Genomic DNA, 18,680 nt, shown 5'->3' with positions numbered 1-18,680 from the left:
AAAAGGAATTTGGTGAATACTATCCAAAAAGTTAACATATACTTTAGAAAAATTAAGGTTGAGGGAGAAGAGAACATTTGAGAGGAGTATAGCAAGTGATGATTAGGTTGCATGGCAAAACCTTACAAAAAGGAGATGTCAACCCACTGTGATTCTCAGTGTGTTTGAATTCATGAACCTCCATTTATTTGTAATGCTTTTCCTTCTCTGATAGTGCCCTGACTTCTGTGCTAGTCCTCTGCTGTTCAATGTAGCACAATCCTCACCAATGGGAGGGATCAGAGAATGGGATTCAGATAACTGACCAGGATCACTCACTCTCATGCCAGGCAGCAAAAGTTGGTAGAATGCATGCAGATATGTATACATCCACAATCACAGGAAGTTTTTAACACACAAATTAAGAGCTCAAACATACAAAATTTGAGCAAGACAGTTAATAAATTTGAGCTAGTAGACTTACATATAACTGTACACTATATGATTATTTAAAAAATGTAAACTAGGCCCTGGCCGGTTGGCTCAGTGGTAGAGCGTCCGCCTGGCCTGCAGGAGTCCCGGGTTCGATTCCCGGCCAGGGCACACAGGAGAAGCGCCCATCTGCTTCTCCACCCCTCCCCCTCTCCTTCCTCTCTGTCTCTCTTCCCCTCCCACAGCCAAGGCTCCATTGGAGCAAAGTTGGCCCGGGCGCTGAGGATGGCTCCATGGGCTCTGCCTCAGGTGCTAGAATGGTCCTGGTTGCAACAGAGCAACGCCTCAGAGGGGCAGAGCATCGCCCCCTGGTGGGCACGCCAGGTGGGTCCCGGCCAGGCGCATATGGGAGTCTGTCTGATTGCCTCCCCATTTCCAACTTCAGAAAAATACAAAAAAAATATAAAATAAAATAAAAAAGTAACACTATATGGTGCTTACGATGTGCCAGGTGCTATGTTAAGTGGTTTATAGCCACATGTTGCAATTGATTGTAGCTGCTTATTGAGGAGTGTACACATTCTTGCTCAGGTTATGTGGAACTCTTGTAAAAGTGATAATTTACTGGGCCATAAAGCAAGTCTCAACAAATAATAAAAATTCCATAGTACAGATCTAATCATATGTAGTAAAAGAACAAACACAGTGAGACTTCAGGTTTCTCGACAAAGGAGAGGCAGGGAGATAGAGAAGGGGACGGGCGAAGTGAGGAAGTTTTAGGTCTACCTAAAGTATTTTATTTGGGAGGAAGAAAGGGAGGGAAAAAGGGAGGGAGGGATGAAGGGAGGGAGGAAAGAAAAGTGAAAAAGGAAGGATATAAGTTCTCTTACGCAGTCCAGAAAAAATAGTCTGCATATGTAACATAGAGAGACAAGAATAATCAGATGTGGCAAAATATTGGCATTTGGGAAACTGTAAAGGCTATATGGGAATTCTTTATAATATTTTTCCAATTTTCTAAAAGTGTGAAATTAAGTTAAAAATTTTTTAAAGTTATAGCAATTATGGTGATCTCAACTTATGAGTAAATAAATGAGTGTCATATTATTTTCTTTACATTTTAAGTATTTCAAAATAAAAAGATAAAAAGAAGAAAATTTAAATCAAGCACAGCAAATCATTTACAAGAGGAACCCCTAGTGTAGCAGAGCAGAGGCTGTCACTCCCCCACACAGGCAGCCTTTGAGTAAACTGAAGCAAGGTGCTCTCAGGGGCTCCACGAGCAGAAACCCCAGAAAGCTGAAGGCTTAGTCTCCACTCGCCTCAGCAGCCGGCAGCCCAGCTCCTCAGCCCTGACTTTGCACCTTATTTATAAACAGCCTGACCAGGTGGTGGCGCAGTGGATAGAGCATCGACCTTGGATGCTGAGGACCCAGGTTTGAAACCCCAAGGTCGCTGGCTTGAGCAAGGGGTCACTAGCTTGGCTGGAGCCCTCGGTCAAGGCATATATGAGGAAGTAATCAATGAACAACTAAGATGCCGCAACTGTGAGTTTAGTGCTTTTTATCTCCCTTCCTGTCTGTCTGTCCCTGTCTGCCCCCCGCCCCTGCTAAAAACATAACATTGCTTACCCATTATTCAGTTTCTGAGTATGTATGCTAACATCATTCAGTTGGTATTTATAGTATGCTCACTATTAAACAAAACACTGCATTGGATACAGGAGAAAAGTATAAAAAATAAATACATGGCCAAATGATCATCCAAACCCACAATCTGACAGAGAAAGAAAAGGCACAGAAAGTATGCCAGAGTTTATACTGTCCACTGTCATTTTTGCTGCCTCATTTCATTTTCATACCAACTCCAAAGTAGGATTCATTATTCCTATTTTGTAGATGAAGAAGCCCAGAGAAGTTACAACTAGGCCAAAATTACACACTACTAAGTGACAAGGCCAGGAGTTTACCTCAGGTCTGTCTGCCTCCAAAGTCCATGCTCTTTCCACATCACTATGTTTATAAGTCACAAAAACATAAATACCATAAAATTCCACTTACTCAACACTCTTGGGGATGAGTCATGCCGGACAGATGAGTAAGTGAAAGGCCATTCTCTAGGAAGTATTGTTGAAACACTCCAAGGTTAGAGGAAAGAATACTCCGAAAGCCTCCAGAGAAAGGCTTTTCTTCCTTTTCCTCTTGGGTTTCTGGCATTTGAAGCCCAGCGCATCTGGCATCTAACCAGCATGTTCTTCCTAAAAGTGCAGAAGATGGCCACATATTCCTTTTTGCTCCCTCAAAGCATAAATCAAATAGACTGATAATTCAGAAATAATTTTAGTACTAGGGAAAACAAGACAGGAAATGTTTAAGGAAAACACACCAAAAAAGCAGTTGGATTCTCAAAGTTTTCTGACACCAGATTGGGCACAAAACCAGTCCCGAATGTTAAAACACTACTCTGTTGGTCCTGAAGGATGGTATGAGTCTGCAGGCCTGTTTCTCATCTTATTCCTCAGTATTTTGCTATCTCCGGGCCAGGTAGCTTTCAGTATTTATCTTGTTCTCAGTCCTTGACATGGGTCTAATGATGCCTTCTACTGTTTTCCGTACGTAATCTCCCTGAATTTTAGATTCCTCATCTGCATAAAAAGGGAATGATGACAATATCTGACTCAGTGAGATCAAACAGGGAGATTATGTGAGTATATGGCACATATTAATTGCTCATAAGTTATTTTCCTTCTCTTTCCCCATCTCTGCACCTGTGCAGCAGCTGCAGCAGCAGCCTGGCCATTATAGCTAATGGCTGAGCACTTACTATGTCCCAGACACTCTTTTAAGCACTTTACATGCATTAACTAATTTATTCCTCACCACAACTTTATGAGGTAAGTGCAATAGTGCAATGACCATCTTAATTTTAAGAGGCACCAAGAGAACAAACAAGTTACTCAAGTTGAAAAGTTGGGACTTAACCTAGCCAGTCGGGCTCCAGAACCAGTGCTTCGAAGCATCATGCTACACTACCTACAAAATGGACTCTTCTGTGTTGAAAGTCAGCCATCCAGACCTATATCCCTCCATCTAGTTTGCCTTTCTGGTCCATCTCCATCCTCAAGCAGGACCTATGAAGTTGACATTAAAGCAAGAAGAGACAAAACTGACGGGAACATAAAATAGAGCCTACAAGTATATTCAATCATATACAGAGATATATTTTATGATTAAAGATGCAGTTACTTAATAATCTTCAGTATTGTTTCAATTCTTAGAGAAGGCATTTAACACTTCCAAAATCAATTAAAAAAATGCATAAAGGCCCTGGCTGGGTACCTTAGTTGGTTGGAGCATCATCCTGCTATGCCAAGGTTGCAGGTTCAACCTCTGGTCAAGGCACATACAAAAATCAACCAGTGAATGCATAAGTAAGTGAAACAACTAATTGATGTTTCTCTCTTTCCCTTCATCTCTCTAAAAATCAACCAACAATTTTTTTAAAAAAGGTATAAAGGTAGATTCATGTGGCCCTGGCCAGAGAGCTCAATTGGGTTAGAATATCATCCCAAAGCACAGAGGTTGCTGGTTCGCTCCCTGGTCAGGACACATATAGGAAATGATTGATGATCCTGTCTCTCCTTACTTTTTCTCTCTCACTAAAATCAATCAATAAAAAATTTTTAAAAAGGTAGATTCATTTGAGAGGAAAAAATTACCATGCATCAGTAACTCTGGAAAGGAAGAAGTGATTGTATACTGCTCACAAAAATTAGGGGATATTTCATCGCCTCATATTCATTTTGAAATATCCCCTAATTTTTGTGAGCAGTATATATAGGAGGAAGAGTTTTTGTTTGTTTAATATTAGTTATTGGTTAAACTGCATTAAAACAATAACTTAGTAAAAATAAGTATTTTCCCATATCAGTAGGACAGTGAATAAGAACAGGATTAAGAGCAAACGTGGACTGAATTCCAGCAACACTACTAGCTGTTTGAACATCTGTTTTCTCATCTATAAATGGGAATAATAAGACCTACCGTCTAGGGATATTGCTAGGCTTAAAGTAAGACAATATAATTAAGGTGCCTGGTATGGCATATTTTTTCTTTTTACAACATCAGTAATGGCTGAAAAGTATTCTGTCCTATGGCTGTGCCAGTATTCACTTCACCAGTCCCACACTGTTAAACATCTGGTTCAGTTTCAATACGATAAACATTAAAAATATTTCCATATATTTCTCTAGGGTTAAATCCTAGGGTTTTAGTGGTTTGGAGAACATCAACATTGTAAACTGGTTATAAATATTATCAAATTATCAATGAATACATAGTTTTACCAAGTTAATCTCGATATTGAAGGTATTTAGTCAACTCTTGCTAATAATGAATATTATTCTGAAAAAATATGCTAATTTTACAGGCTCCCAAAGACCTCATGTTGTTATTTTACTTATTTGATGTTTCAGTTTCTTCTTTTGTTATATTATAAAGTTCCTAGGCTCCATAAATTAAAGTATGAGTTGGCAGAAAATAGAAAAATTATTGAAATAAAAATTTTAATGTAGCATATTACAGATGTGGCATTTTAAGTAATTTATGAGGGCATGAATTTTCCCAGTGGTTTCAAAGTATGCCCCAGAGCTTCTTCTATGGGAAGGGTAGGAATGAAGGCAAGAGATACTGGCACGCTGAGAGAATGCTTATCCTGCCCCAATGTAGCACATTTTGAACTTACTGGTGGATATGAAGTGCTCTGAATCTGGAAGCAATTATCAAAACAACATTTAAAGTAAGGTTTTAGGATAAATGATATTTTGCAATATAAAATAGATAAATCTTTTCCTCATATCATATATAAAACGATATAACAGCCTGATTAAAACATTATGGAGGCCCTGGCCGATTGGCTCAGTGGTAGAGCGTCGGCCTGGCGTGCAGAAGTCCCGGGTTCAATTCCTGGCCAGGGCACACAGGAGAGGCACCCATCTGCTTCTCCACCCCTCTTCCTCTCCTTCCTCTCTGTCTCTCTCCCGCAGCAGCCAAGGCTCCATTGGAGCAAAAGATGGTCTGGGCGCTGGGGATGGCTCCTTGGCCTCTGCCTCAGCCAACAGAGCGAGGCCCGGATGGGCAGAGCATCGCCCCCTGGTGGGCGTGCCGGGTGGATCCCAGTTGGGCGCATGCGGGAGTCTGTCTGACTGCCTCCCCGTTTCCAGCTTCAGAAAAATACAAAAAAACAAAACAAAACATTATGGAAAAAAAAACCCTCCATAAATTACTAGAAAATATGGGAAGCATTAATTCCTTTTCAAGCACATGGACAGAACTAGAGACCCTAATGAGAGATATTTGTCTGAGTTGGTTTTTCCTAAAGTGTGTGCCTCTGACCCAGATTCAAAATGTTTTTGTAGCCAAAGTGTGGAAATGCTACATATCAATAAACAGTGCCAAGGGCTGGATCAGGGCACTGAACACCACCCATTATCTCTACCAGCTTCTGCAAATCACCCCAAAATATACATTTAGCAAAACAATAAACAAAATGAAGAAATGTAACTGAAGGACATATCCTAGTACCTTATGCTGCCAGCAGACTCTTGACACTAAGCTCCTTTCTGCCCCTAGACATTCTGGAGCCATCAGTGCTGCTCTCTGGAAAGAGTCACAGTGTCATCAGTGTAGAAATGTTCTGGGAAGACTTACAGTGGGAAAAAACCCCACTAACTTCATTTACTCATCATCATTTCCTAAACTTATTTGACTATAGGACCCTTCCCTCAACATACCTATTAACATCCACAGAACTCACAGAGCACACCTTCACAAAAGCCTGAGTGTGAGAAATTAGCATTTGAATGGGAAAATGCTGAGAGGATTCCTTGTGAAAGGTGTATTGTCCATTTTTTGCTATTTTATCAATGCTCAGTTTGAAGTGCTCTCGGATGTCGTGATCTGCTGACACTTGGTGCCAATGCTTTAATTTAGCGCGCACAGACACACACATTTCCTACAACAACAAATCACTGCCCACTTAAATAAAAACCCACTTTTAGACAGCCTTGCATTTAAATTCTTGTACATTATCATTATTACACAGTTATATCTTGGAATACTATGAAAGGTGAATGTAAGTGATCCACAGGCTAAAAAAGTGTGCTCTTCTCTGACCTATTAAAATATGTCTCAAGAAACTATACATATGGAAAACATCTCAAGTACTACTTGCTGACTTTTTATGTCATACTCATAAAAGGAGCTGAATTATACTGTATTTGAGATAGAGCTAGAAGATTGAGAGAGGTCAGGCCATTTTACAGAAACTTTGTTATTGGAATAAAGATATAACAGATATTTCTTTTAGTAAATTCTTGAATTTTATTTTTTACCTAAAAAGTAACCTCTGGGTTCTAAATAAAGGGAAAAGAAAAAGAAGAGGCAAAAGTAATATCATTGCAGTAATAAACTTTCTCTTCCTCCAAGGACAGTGGTTATTTGGTCCAGCCATTAAAAATAAATGTTAATTTGAATTGTAAAATATTAGGTTTATAAGCATTCAGATTCAACTTCTAATTTATATTAAATGCATTCCTGTATGTTTACTTTGACAATGTTAAAGCAAATGATACCCATTTGCACAAATACCTTGTATTGATAACTTCCAGGTTTTTTGCAGGTAGATCTAGATAACCAGTTCTTATATTTTAATTTTTAAAACTTATTTTTAGAGGGAAGAGAGAGAAAGACAAAGAGACACTGATTTGTTGTTCCACTGATTTATGCATTCATTGGTTGATTCTTGTATGTGCCCTGACCAGGGATTGAACCCACAACCTTGGTATATTTGGACAATGCTCTAACCAACTGAGCAACCTGGCCAGGGCTCAGGTCTTATATTTTAGTAAAAATTCTGGTGCTATAAAACTCTAGAGTGCCACTTTTAATTATCACTTGATAATTTGAAGAAGCAGTCTTATTCACTATAAAATGGAATTAGTATTTTGAGTATTTAAAATCTAAATTAGGCCTGACCTGTGGTGGCACAGTGGATAAAGCATCGACCTGGAAATGCTGAGGTCGCCGGTTTGAAACCCTGGGCTTGCCTGGTCAAAGCACATATGGGAGTTGATGCTTCCAGCTCTTCCCCACCTTCTCTCTCTCCTCTCTCTCTCTCTCTCCCTTTCTCTCTCCTCTCTAAAATGAATTAAAAAAAATTAAAATCTAAATTAAATAGTACCTAATTGAATTTTCTGGAAACCAAAAAAACAACTCTTCACTGTGTATTTACTAGTTCTCTTATAGCTACTAAGTTGTTGAGTATAAGTATACGTGTGTGTTTTGTGCAATTTCCATTTCTAACTGGAATGCGGCACTGACAGCTGACGTGCTGTTCTGCGTCTGGCATGTCTAGGCTACTACTGTGCGACATATGATGACTCAACTCTGACTCAAAATTACTGTGATATCTTTATCTATGCATTGTGTCATGATGTCCTTTGGCTTTCATCTGATACAAACAAGATTAAAAACTGAACGTGAACTCAGGCACTTAAAACTTCATGTCAAGGTGTTCACTTGGAAAAACAAGTATCACTGTTTTAGATTAGTATCAAAATTGCAACACAAATATTTTTTTATCTTGCAGAGAATTTGTGAATTTTGTATGGACATATGCTTAGCTTTCAGGCTGAGAAACACTGCCAGGGATGATAGCCATTCACTCATTCACTTAACAACATTTATTAAGGCTACTGTGTGCCTGGCTGCCTGGCACAGGAAATTCAACAACCAGGAAACTCCCTGCCCTTATAAATAGCTTTTAATTTAGCTCCTTTTAAAAGGAGAAGGAGGACAACAGACAAGAAATTATATTTTATATAATGTGATCAGAGCTGTAAAGAAAGTAAATGGGATGCAGGGGTCCCCAAACTTTTTATACAGGGGGCCAGTTCACTGTCCCTCAGACTGTTGGAGGGCCGCCACATACAGTGTTCCTCTCACTGACCACCAATGAAAGAGGTGCCCCTTCTGGAAGTGTGGCAGGGGCCAAGATAAATGGCCTCAGGGGGCTGCATGTAGCCCGCGGGCCATAGTTTGGGGACGCCTGGTAGAGATTAAAAGGGCAGAGGCACAGTTTTAGAAAGGCTGGCAGGAATCATCATGTCTGGATACTTAGGGAAGTTTCCCAGGTAGGAGAAGAGCAAATTCAAAGGCTTTGAGACAGGAATGTATTTGGAGAGTTTAAGGACCAACCAGGAGCAAAGTAGTCAGGAGCCAGGTCACACATGGTTGGTAATGTAGTGATGACTGGTGGTTCTAAGGGAAAATGGGATTGCAGAAGATATGCTTTAGACAGACAGACATGAGGTGGAACTACTGTCTCTAAAATTCAACTCTTTTACTTTGTAAAATCAATTTTATTTATATATACTTTACATACATCAAATGCACCCATTTTAAGAGCAGGATGAGTTTTGACAAACATATATATCCATGTCACCATCATTACAATCAAGATAAAGAAAACTCCTGGCTCGGGCCAGTAGACTCGGTGGATAGAGCACCGGCCCGGCATATGGACATCTGGGTTTGATCCGCGGTCAGGGCACACAGAAGCAGCGACCATCTGCTTTTCTCCCCTTTCCTCTCTGCCTTCTCTTCCTCTCCCCTCCCCCAAGCAGTGACTCGATTGGTTGGAGCATCGTCCTGGCCCTAAGGATAGCTCCATTGGTCCCAGTCACAAACTCGGGCACTAAAAATAGCTCAGTCAACACTCAGATAGGGGTTGCTGGGTAGATCTTGTTAGAGGTGCACGCAGAAGTCTGTCTCATTATCTCCCCTCCCCTCGCTTAAAATTAAAAAATAATAATAATAAATGTAAAAAAAGAAAATTCCCTATCATTCAAAAAAATTCCCTTGTTCCCTTTCGCAGTCTGTCCCCATATCCTTAACCTGTATCAGAGTCGACTCACTGGAATTTGGGGACTCATTAATTTCAATGTGGACTTTGAGGCCTTAGATCTGTGCTGTATAATATGTTAGCTACTAACAACATGTGGCTTCCTAAATTTATCTAAAATGAACCATTCAGTTTCTCAGTTGCACTAGCCACATTTCAAGTGCCTTATAGCCAGCCACACGTGGCTAGTGGCTGCCACGTGTGGCTGGCTTTAAGGAGATGCATAAGATTCTTTCACCAGTGCAGACAGTTCCACTGAGTAATGCTGAGATGTCACCTTGGTGGAATCTGATCTTCACCACATGGAGGTAGGCCAAGCAGCATAAAAGCAGAGTAAGTCATACAAGTCACAACCGAGCTTTATGTTACTGTATTTATTACATTTATCACCAAGTAATTAATAAAGCCCATGGGTGTGGAAGGGGGAGGAGTATTTAATGGGATAGCATGATAATGACAACAGTAACTATGGGGTTGTTCACTACATAGAAATTCTTCCTCCATTATCAAGTTTGACAAATATCCTAATTTTATTTAGGAAAATGGTAATTTCCCTTATAACTCATAAGGCACAATTTTGTTTTACTAGTAAAATTAAACCTCAAAATCACAGTCTTATTAAGTCTATTTGTTTTTAAGAAAGGAGGGATTCTAAAGAAAATATGCTAAAATATTAACATTTGTTAAACAAGTAGTGAGTGCATGAGTATTTCAAATATTTTGCTGTACACTTTTGACTGTTTGAAATATTTTACCATCATACCTCAGGGATATTGTGGGTTCATTCCAAACCATCACAGTAAAGCAAGTTGCACAAATTGTTTGGTTTCCCAGTGCATATAAAAGTTAATGTTTATACAATACTGTTATCTATTAAGTGTGCACTGGTAATAGATCTAAAAACTGTACATACCTTAATTTAAAAATACTTAATTGCTCAAAAATGCTAACCATCAGATCTGAGTCTTTAGTGGTTTATAAACTCGTTGCTGGTGGAGGGTCCTGCCTTGATATTGGTGGTGCTGACTTATCTGGGTTGCAGGTGGGGGCGGCTGTGGCAATTTCTTAAAATAAGACAATGAAGTTTGCTGCATTGATGGATTCTTCCTTTCAAAGTTGATTTCTCTGCAGTATGTGATGCTGGATGCTAGCATTTTACCCACAGGAGAACTTGTTTCAAAATTGGGAGTCAATCCAAACAATGTTGCTGCTTTATCAACAAAGTTTATGTAATATTCAGAATCCTTTGTTGTCAACAATCTTCAGGGCATCTTTGTCAGTAGACAGAGAGACGCAAAGTGAACAAATGCTGTTAGAAAATGGCACTAAACTTGCTCCATGAAGGGTTGCCACAAACCTTCAATTTGTAAAAAGTGCAGTATCTGTGAAGCACAATAAAGCAAAATGCAATAAATCAAAGAATGCCTGTAAAGGATAGAAAACAGTAGGATTTCATATTAATGTTGGACAAGAATATTAAAGTTATCAAGATTGTTCATGATGTGATTAAACAATATGGGTTAAAAACAGTATGCACTAGTAGAGCATAAGACTCAGTATAGCATAATGGTTAAGCATACAGGCTCTGGAGTCAGACTGCCTGAATTTTAATACTAATTATGCCACTTCCTAGCAGTGAAACACTGAGCAACTTACTTAACCCCTCTGTGCCTCAGTTTCCTCATCTGTAAAATAAGAATGATAACAACAGTATCTGGCTCATAGGATATTATAACAATTAAGTAAATGTATATAAAGTAAATGTATGCACCCTGGTGCATAACAGATGCCCAATCAAGTATCAGTAGCTATGATGATAATAATATACCTTTGATTTTATTTTTAAAGTACACTTTTATTTTTAGAAAGGAGAAATGAAAAGATCAATCAGAAATGTTAAAGACTGTTACAGCTAATTGATAACAGACTAATTTAATTTTCTTCTTCTTTACTTATTTCTAAACAATTCCTTTTGTACTACATCAAGCAATTCCTTTTGTGCTTAAAACAACAGAAACACAGAAGCAAAACCTTGGCTAAGCCCTTCCCCCAAAGCGCCCTACAGTCTGATAAGCAGTGATTTTCAAAATATAATAATTGGACCAGCACCAGCAGTATCAGAGTAGTTGTTAAAAATGCAAATTCTCAGGCTTCACCCCAGACGCACTCATTCTGAGGTGGAGCCCAGCAATGTTTTAGCCTTACGTTTTAATTCTGATGCTTACTAAAGTTTGAGAACTGCCGTGCTAAGTCATAACATCTACCTTTGTACTTGTCCTCTCTCACCTTTATATAATGATAAATACTGCCAATCATTCTTCCTCAAATACTCTCTACAATTCTTGTTCATATATTTCTCCTTCCACCCTTGGATATAGCTTCTTCAGGATAATGTTGAGAATAGCTCCTTTCTGTCCCCAGTGATTGTTTGATAATAATGCTTTTTGGAGCCAGCAGGTAAGTTGCATCAAGGGGGCCTGGTACACAACCTTAAAGAGTGAAGTGCTCGCCATTGCGCAAAGATGCTCACATTTAAAAACAGTTAACTGCTGATGACCAAACAAAAACACATCTAAGCCAAATTTGGCCACTAGCCAGCAGTTTGCACTCATTTTTTGGCTAATTCTCTCTCAAATCACTAAGTAGTTGTGAGGTAGTGAAAAGAGTGAGGGGCTGAACACGGAAGAAAATCTTGATTTGAAGCCCACCCAGCTCTGCCACTTGCTAGCTGGGTGGTAATACAGGGTGTCCTTGGGTTACGACACAGTTCCATTCCTATAACAGTGATGTAACCCAAATTTTGGTGTGAGATGAAACACATCCTAGCCTAAGGAACTTAACACAGTTGTAAAATCATAATCTAGAACAGAAAAACACAACTAAGCCACAGAAAAAGGAAAAGGACATAAATATACTATACTGTAATAACAGAAAAAAAATGACAAAAATTGAGCATAAAAAAATTCCTTACCTTTATTCCTGTGGTTCGCTGGCACACTGGAAGGGGCATTGCAAGGTGGGAGAGACTGACCTATTGGGAGGAGGAAGCTGGAGAGGCAGGAGAACCTGCAGAAGGTGCTGGAGATACTGCGTCAGGTGAACCAGGATTGCCTAAGGAACATGCAGGAGACTCTGGAGATGATTCTATCTGTACTACAGGTGTTTTACCTCGAGAAGCAGCTGATGTAGAGGGTACAGGATCTGTTGCAGGCCTCTCTACCTTCATAAAGAATTGTTTCAGACTAGTCTGGAAGGTTGATGACTTCTTCTCTTCCAAAATCTGCCTATAGCATTGCAAAGCTCCCATAACATCTCTGTAGACCTTACTGAATCTGTCATCGCTGGGGTCCTCAGCCTGAAATTTTGCCAACCCATCCTCTACCATAGAAAAACCTTCTGCCAAACCCTTGGTAGTAAATGTCTTGTCAACAGTTATATTCTTAGCAGCTGAAAGGCCTTTCTTGCTTACACTTATGTTTCCTGATGTGTCCTGGGTGCTTGAGGAAGCTAAAAGGCTGACCTTCAAAGAAGGGAGCATTTCCCTACCAGCAGCTTCATCCTGCACCTTGAGGTTATGCAAGTTGGCACGAGCTTTGAAACGCATGAACCAACCCCTACTAGCCACAAACTCTTCACTCCCTTCCCCCCTTTCATGTTTTATTTCCTCAAACAATTGTTTAGCCTTCTCCTGAATCAACGTTAGACTAACTGGTATATGTCGCTGATGCTGGTCTTCCAGCCACAAAACTAGCAATCTTTCCATCTCAATCATTATGCCACTTCGCTGTTTAGTAATCACAGTAGATTTCATAGGGGCTGATCCCTTTACATGCTCTAGGATACGGTCTTTATCCTTGATAATTGTTGCTACTGTAGAGCGGCTAAGGCCTAGCACATGGCCAATGTTTGTTGCTGATTCTCCTTTTTCTGATCTCTTTACAATGTCTAATTTCACTTCCATTGTGATAGCTTTCCTCTTCTTTGAAGCACTACCATCTGAAGACTCTGACTTTCGTTTAGGAGCCATGATAAGGGCCAAAAAGTCACCAAAGCAACACAAACGAAACACTTGCACTTTTAACAGTCCAAAATACGTAGACAAGAGTACTGGGGGATGCCAACTCCCTCACTCATATGCTGTGTAACTGCATATTCTTCTGCCACGCGCAACTAAACTAGTTTGCCCAGATAGTCCGTAAGTACAATGCTAATGGCGTAAGCTGAAACACTCTCATCTCAATTTTTTAAAGTTTTTATGGGAGTGAGCGTCATAAACTTGAAATGCTGTATGTTGAGACCATTGCAACCTGAGGATCCCCTGTAATGAAAATAATGTTAACCTTTCAGTTACATCTTCTCATCTGTATAGGGACAATACTAGCTATCTCACAGGATTGCTTTAAATATTAAGATAATATATTTAAAAACACCTGCTGCCTGACCAGGCGGTGGCACACTGGATAGAGTGTCGGACTGCGATGCAGAGGACCCAGGTTCAAGACCCCGAGGTTGCCAGCTTGAGCATGAGCTCATCTGGTTTGAGCAAAGCTCATCAGCTTGGACCCAAGGTTGCTGGTTTGAGCAAGGGGTTACTCAGTCTGCTGTAGCCCCACGGTCAAGGCACATATGAGAAAGCAATCAATGAACAACTAAAGTGCTGCGGCGAAAAACTGATGATTGATGCTTCTCATCTCTCTGCGTTTCTGTCTGTCCCTATCTATCCCTCTCTCTGACTCTCGCTGTCTCTGTAAAAAAATAAATAAAAAAAACATCAAAAAAACACCTGCCTTATACTAAGCCCTCAATATATTTTTCAAAGAATTTGTGATATTTATTTTCCTGTATTGCTCTGATCGATTATATGCTTATTTTACTTATATTTATGAACAGTTTAGATCAGGCTATTCTATTAGACTGTGAGCTCCCACGGGAGAGGGATGGCCTGCATCTCTTTAAGTTCCTGTAATATCTGCTTCAGTGATTAAGTCCCTCCCACAGCCACCCTAAGCTTCAACAAAAGCTTGTAACTTGCCATCTGATTGTCTGGCGTAGGGATCTGAAATAACACAGTCAATTCTTAGTACAGTTGTACATTTCATAGGAGAAAGAATGTGGCTGACTTAAAACTATCCCTAAAGTTATAATCCCTTTCCTTTTCCAATATAAATGAGAAAAACCAATAATGCTTGTTCTGTTGTGGATGATTTTTGTGTATTTTTTTATTTATTTTTTTAATTTAGAAATTAAATTTAATGGGGGATTTTTATTTTTATGTTAAGTAGATGCCTTTAGCTTTTATATTTACCAGGTTTGTTAAAAGCAATCCAGGAAGTTTAGAAGTGCTATACTAGAAATTATGAAAAACAGAATGAATTTCAGATAGCGATGCTAGGGTGATGGTTGTGGAAGAGTTATGTGTCAGAGCAGCTAACATTAGATGCTCAGCTCATTTTTCCCATCTGAAATACTGAGACAAGAGAAAGAACTATTATGTATCCCACAAAAATCTTATAAAAGTTATTAGGTAATGCAGATCATGGAATTTTGAAGGAAGAAGAAAGAAGTGTGTGTATCTCATGTAAGGAGATTAAAATTTTCAGCACTCCCATGGCCTTATAAGAAACAGAATGTTGGCCTGACCAGTGGCTCAGTGGATAGAGCTTTGGCCCGTTGGCCCTGGCCGGTGGCTCAGTGGATAGAGCTTTGGCCTAGCATATGTACATCCTGGGTTCGATCCCTGGTCAGGCCACACAGGAGAAGCAACCACCTGCTTCTCTCTCCTTCCTGCTCCCCCTTTCTCCCCTCTTCCCTTCCCACAGCCAGTGGCTTGATTGGTTCCAGCATGACCCTGGGCCTGTCCTATGACAATTGCTCAGCTGATGGGAGCACATCAGCCTCAGGCACTAAAAACGGCTAGGTGCTTGAGCATAGGCTGGTGGATCCTGGTCAGTGTGCATGTAGGAGTCTGCCTCACTATCTCCCCTCCTCTCACCTAAAAAAATAAAAACAAACAAACAGAATGTCATATTTTATCCTAAATTTTTTTTTTCTTATTTTATAGGCACACATGCCTTTTATGTGCCTGTAAAGAATTAATTCACCAGTTGAACTTGGCATGGTTAATATTATTGCTCCTTTGTTAGCTTTCTTACTCTATGAACTTTGACTACATCTATAGATTCATTAATTATGTGACTTTCAGGTTAAAAGATCTAATTCTAGAATTGCTTGAAAACTTACTTCCAGCCCTTAACCGTTAACTATGCTTTACACCAGGGTACTTCTATTTTTTCTCTCAAAAGTCTAAGTATTTTTTTTTTTTTTTTAGATGAGAGAGACAGGAAGGGAGAGTGTGATAAGTATCAAAAAGTATAGTTCTTAAAACTAGAACTATAGTAACAAATGGGTTTAACTATCAAATTTAGTTTGGGAAGAATGATTCTAAATAATCAGGGTTCCATGTATGGAAATGAGCACTGGATCAGTCAAGTGGATTGTGCTTGACAAGCGAGAAAGGCTGCCCATTTCTTCACCAGATGGAAAGTGGTTATTTTGTTACAGTACGATTCAGAATGATAAATTTAGGTGCAATTTAAGAAATCGATTTCACTGTTTATGTGTATTACCAATAAGGAAAATTTGGCTTGGTGAGTTTAAGACATAAAAGTACATGCCAGTGTTAGAACTACACACTTCTGTCAGCTTTCATGTACTCCAAGGCTTTCATAATTCAATTCTTTGAATTCTGTATGAGAAAAAAAAAACTTCACTGCAGACATAAGTTCTCAGGTCTAGAAGAAAATAATTTCTACTTAAAGAGCATATCTAATTTCTCAATTTATAAATATTCAATTAAAACTCAGTTCCAAGATCACTTAATTCATTACCACCAAACTATTGTCAAAGCAGATACTATAAACAAGTTTTTCTGCATAAGTTCTGAAAAAAAAAACAACTATTGAAAATTATCCCCTTCAAGGTAAATACCATTAACAACTTTGTTTACACTTGATCTTAGCCAAAAGGCCGAGAAGCAATAACGACTTGTTTAAAGGTCAAATTATTTTTGCATGGGTGAAGTAGAAATGATTAAGTAACTAATTATCATTTGAAGGATTTCTCTTCCAAACATATTCTTTCTTTGGAAAAAAATTATTACAATAATTAGATGAAAATCAGTACTAAGACTCTATAGGAGTACCTTACAGATGGTTTATTTCAAGCATCAAATTCTATTTACTCAAAAAACCTAACCAGGTAAACAGTTCCCTTGGCAGCTACAGAACTCAAATGATCTCATGGACTGCACTGATGTTATCTATCTTGTGCAAAATGTTACAGAAATTTTGAGCAAATTCACTTATCTAAGGTTTTCAAAGCAAGAATTTCCAGAATGATAAGTGAAAGGGGCAGACTGTACAATAATTTAAATACTAGCTTTCAATTAATATATGAATATGTTTTCCATGACAAGGCAGTTTCCTAGCACACAAGTAATGAAATAAAGCTCTTTCATCTCCTTATTAGTACTTCTTACAACACCTGGAGTCACTAAAAGGAGACCTTGAGACTTAACAAAAGGTCTGATCTTAAGGGCTCTTTTCTTTTTTAGAGAAAGTACTATAAAAAGCACTGAGTCTGAGATAAAAGGGTGATTTGACCTTGGACAAGTTACTTAATTCTTTCTAGTCTGCTTCTGTAACTGTAAATGGAGTTGACCACACCTGGTAAAGGTAGCACAGACCCAGTATGGAAGTCAGATAACATATAAGAACATAGGACATACACTGTGTGGATGAAAAAGGGCCACATATAAACCTGACAAGCTCAGGGGATGCCTGCATGGCTGCTCTTAAAAACCCAGAGACCAAAGTAACCACATAGGGTGGTCTGAACATAAAAATTTCTAATGAAAAGCAGGTCATGGGGGTAGTCCCATCCTAGCTCTGTAGCTTCTTTCTTGAGAAGGTCAGTCTTTACCTTTGAAGTTGTCTCCTGTCTTTGTGCAACTAGGAAAACATACCTTTGAAATGTTCCAGTAATTTTCCAGATCCCTCAAAGGCACAACCGCAGAACTCGAGACCACACTTTATCTTGTTGCCCACATACCATCTCTATGTGCTGTAAATGTTAACTATCCTGCACCCACCAGTGTAAAAGATGTCTCTCCATTTTACTTTTTATCCAATCTCAGAGACTTTCCTACCTTGCCATCAATGAATTTCATGTAATCCTCCTTACACCTGCCCTTTGATTCTAATGTTTAAAATAAGCTGCAAAACTGCCACTCTCTGGAGCATTTTCTCAATCCGTTGAGGTTTTGCTTCCTGGCAGTTGTGTCAGTTTGGCTTAAATAAACTCTTATAAAACTTTTTCTTAGACTGGATCTTCTTTGTCAACAACTACAATAGTAACCCGAAGTTAGTTACTATATTATCAATACTGGCCTAACCTTTCCTGCCTGTGTCCCTTTCTGTAAAATGGGTACAGATCTAGGTCAGTACCTATCTAGTCACTTACTGTAAACTTAAGTCATTTCCTTTCTGGACATGTTTCCTAACAAGGTTATTAGGAAGAGCAAATGATATAGTGTATGTAAATGCTATAACAGACATTTATTAAGAAGTTATTGATGGCCTGAAGGGAAGAGGTATTATTTAAACTATAAACTGCAAAGACGGTCAGTGAAGGAATAATGGCGCCTTAATCGACACCCAGGTAAAGAGAGAAAAAAGGCAGAAAATGGAGCTCAAGCACCTCAGTGGCTGGGAACAGTGGGAAGAACGAGAATTAAAAAAAAGTGTGGCAGGAAAAAAAAAAGACCTTAAACAATCCGATAATCAATTCATATTTTCCCCCTTTTTTCTTATGACCGCCAGCCTAGAGAACGCCATTTCATTCCACTTCCCGGCCCGCCATATCGCTGGACATTTATTTACTGTACCTTCTTCACTGAGAGCCTGTCATTTCCCTCCCCTTCTAGAAGTCGTGAACTTCAGACCCTTCGCTTCGGACACCCACACCCCTCTGTTTTTTATCAAGCAAGTTTTCCTGTATCCTTCCCTCCGCCTGAGGAGGAAGTGAAGCAAGGCGTACCGCAGTGCATCCTGGGAAAGGTTGTTTCTCACCACTCTTTTGCTTGGGCTCTAGAGTGGGGAAGATGGCAAAGCATATACAGATAAAACTACAACTCCCGGCAGACAACTCAAGTGACGATTTCCCTTTCTGCCCCTTTCCTCTTCCTCCTCTCCGCGAACGCTGAACCGTGTAGCCTCACGGTACTTGAAGTTCTTATAGGACCTAAGATC

The 18,680-nt window shown here is 39.3% G+C and overlaps 1 protein-coding gene across 3 annotated transcripts; it reads right to left on the bottom strand.

Annotated features, from left to right (window-relative positions):
* Positions 1-9,731: 9,731 nt before the first annotated feature.
* On the bottom strand, positions 9,732-18,452 carry LOC136329674 (uncharacterized). Of its 3 annotated transcripts, none has more exons than XR_010730238.1 (3): positions 18,317-18,452; positions 12,344-12,483; positions 9,732-10,754 (listed from the first exon to the last, which is right to left on the bottom strand). XR_010730238.1 is itself a non-coding variant. In XM_066266251.1 (3 exons), the coding sequence occupies exon 2, from the start codon at positions 13,397-13,399 to the stop codon at positions 12,404-12,406; it is 996 nt and encodes a 331-aa protein (XP_066122348.1). In that variant the 5' UTR covers positions 13,400-13,690; positions 18,317-18,435; the 3' UTR covers positions 9,732-10,797; positions 12,344-12,403. The 3 variants fall into 3 exon arrangements, 2 of the variants coding, with proteins under 2 accessions (XP_066122348.1, XP_066122347.1); XM_066266251.1 differs by having other exon boundaries at positions 9,732-10,797; positions 12,344-13,690; positions 18,317-18,435; XM_066266250.1 differs by having other exon boundaries at positions 12,344-13,690; positions 18,317-18,435.
* Positions 18,453-18,680: the final 228 nt, after the last annotated feature.

This window comes from Saccopteryx bilineata, chromosome 3, assembly GCF_036850765.1.
Source record: "Saccopteryx bilineata isolate mSacBil1 chromosome 3, mSacBil1_pri_phased_curated, whole genome shotgun sequence".
NCBI lineage: Eukaryota > Metazoa > Chordata > Mammalia > Chiroptera > Emballonuridae > Saccopteryx > Saccopteryx bilineata.
This window is presented reverse-complemented; position numbering and strand designations above follow the sequence as displayed.

Bases quoted from the DNA above. Each gene is read 5' to 3' on its own strand.
- LOC136329674 (XM_066266251.1), bottom strand. From the start codon at position 13,399: ATGGCTCCTAAACGAAAGTCAGAGTCTTCAGATGGTAGTGCTTCAAAG.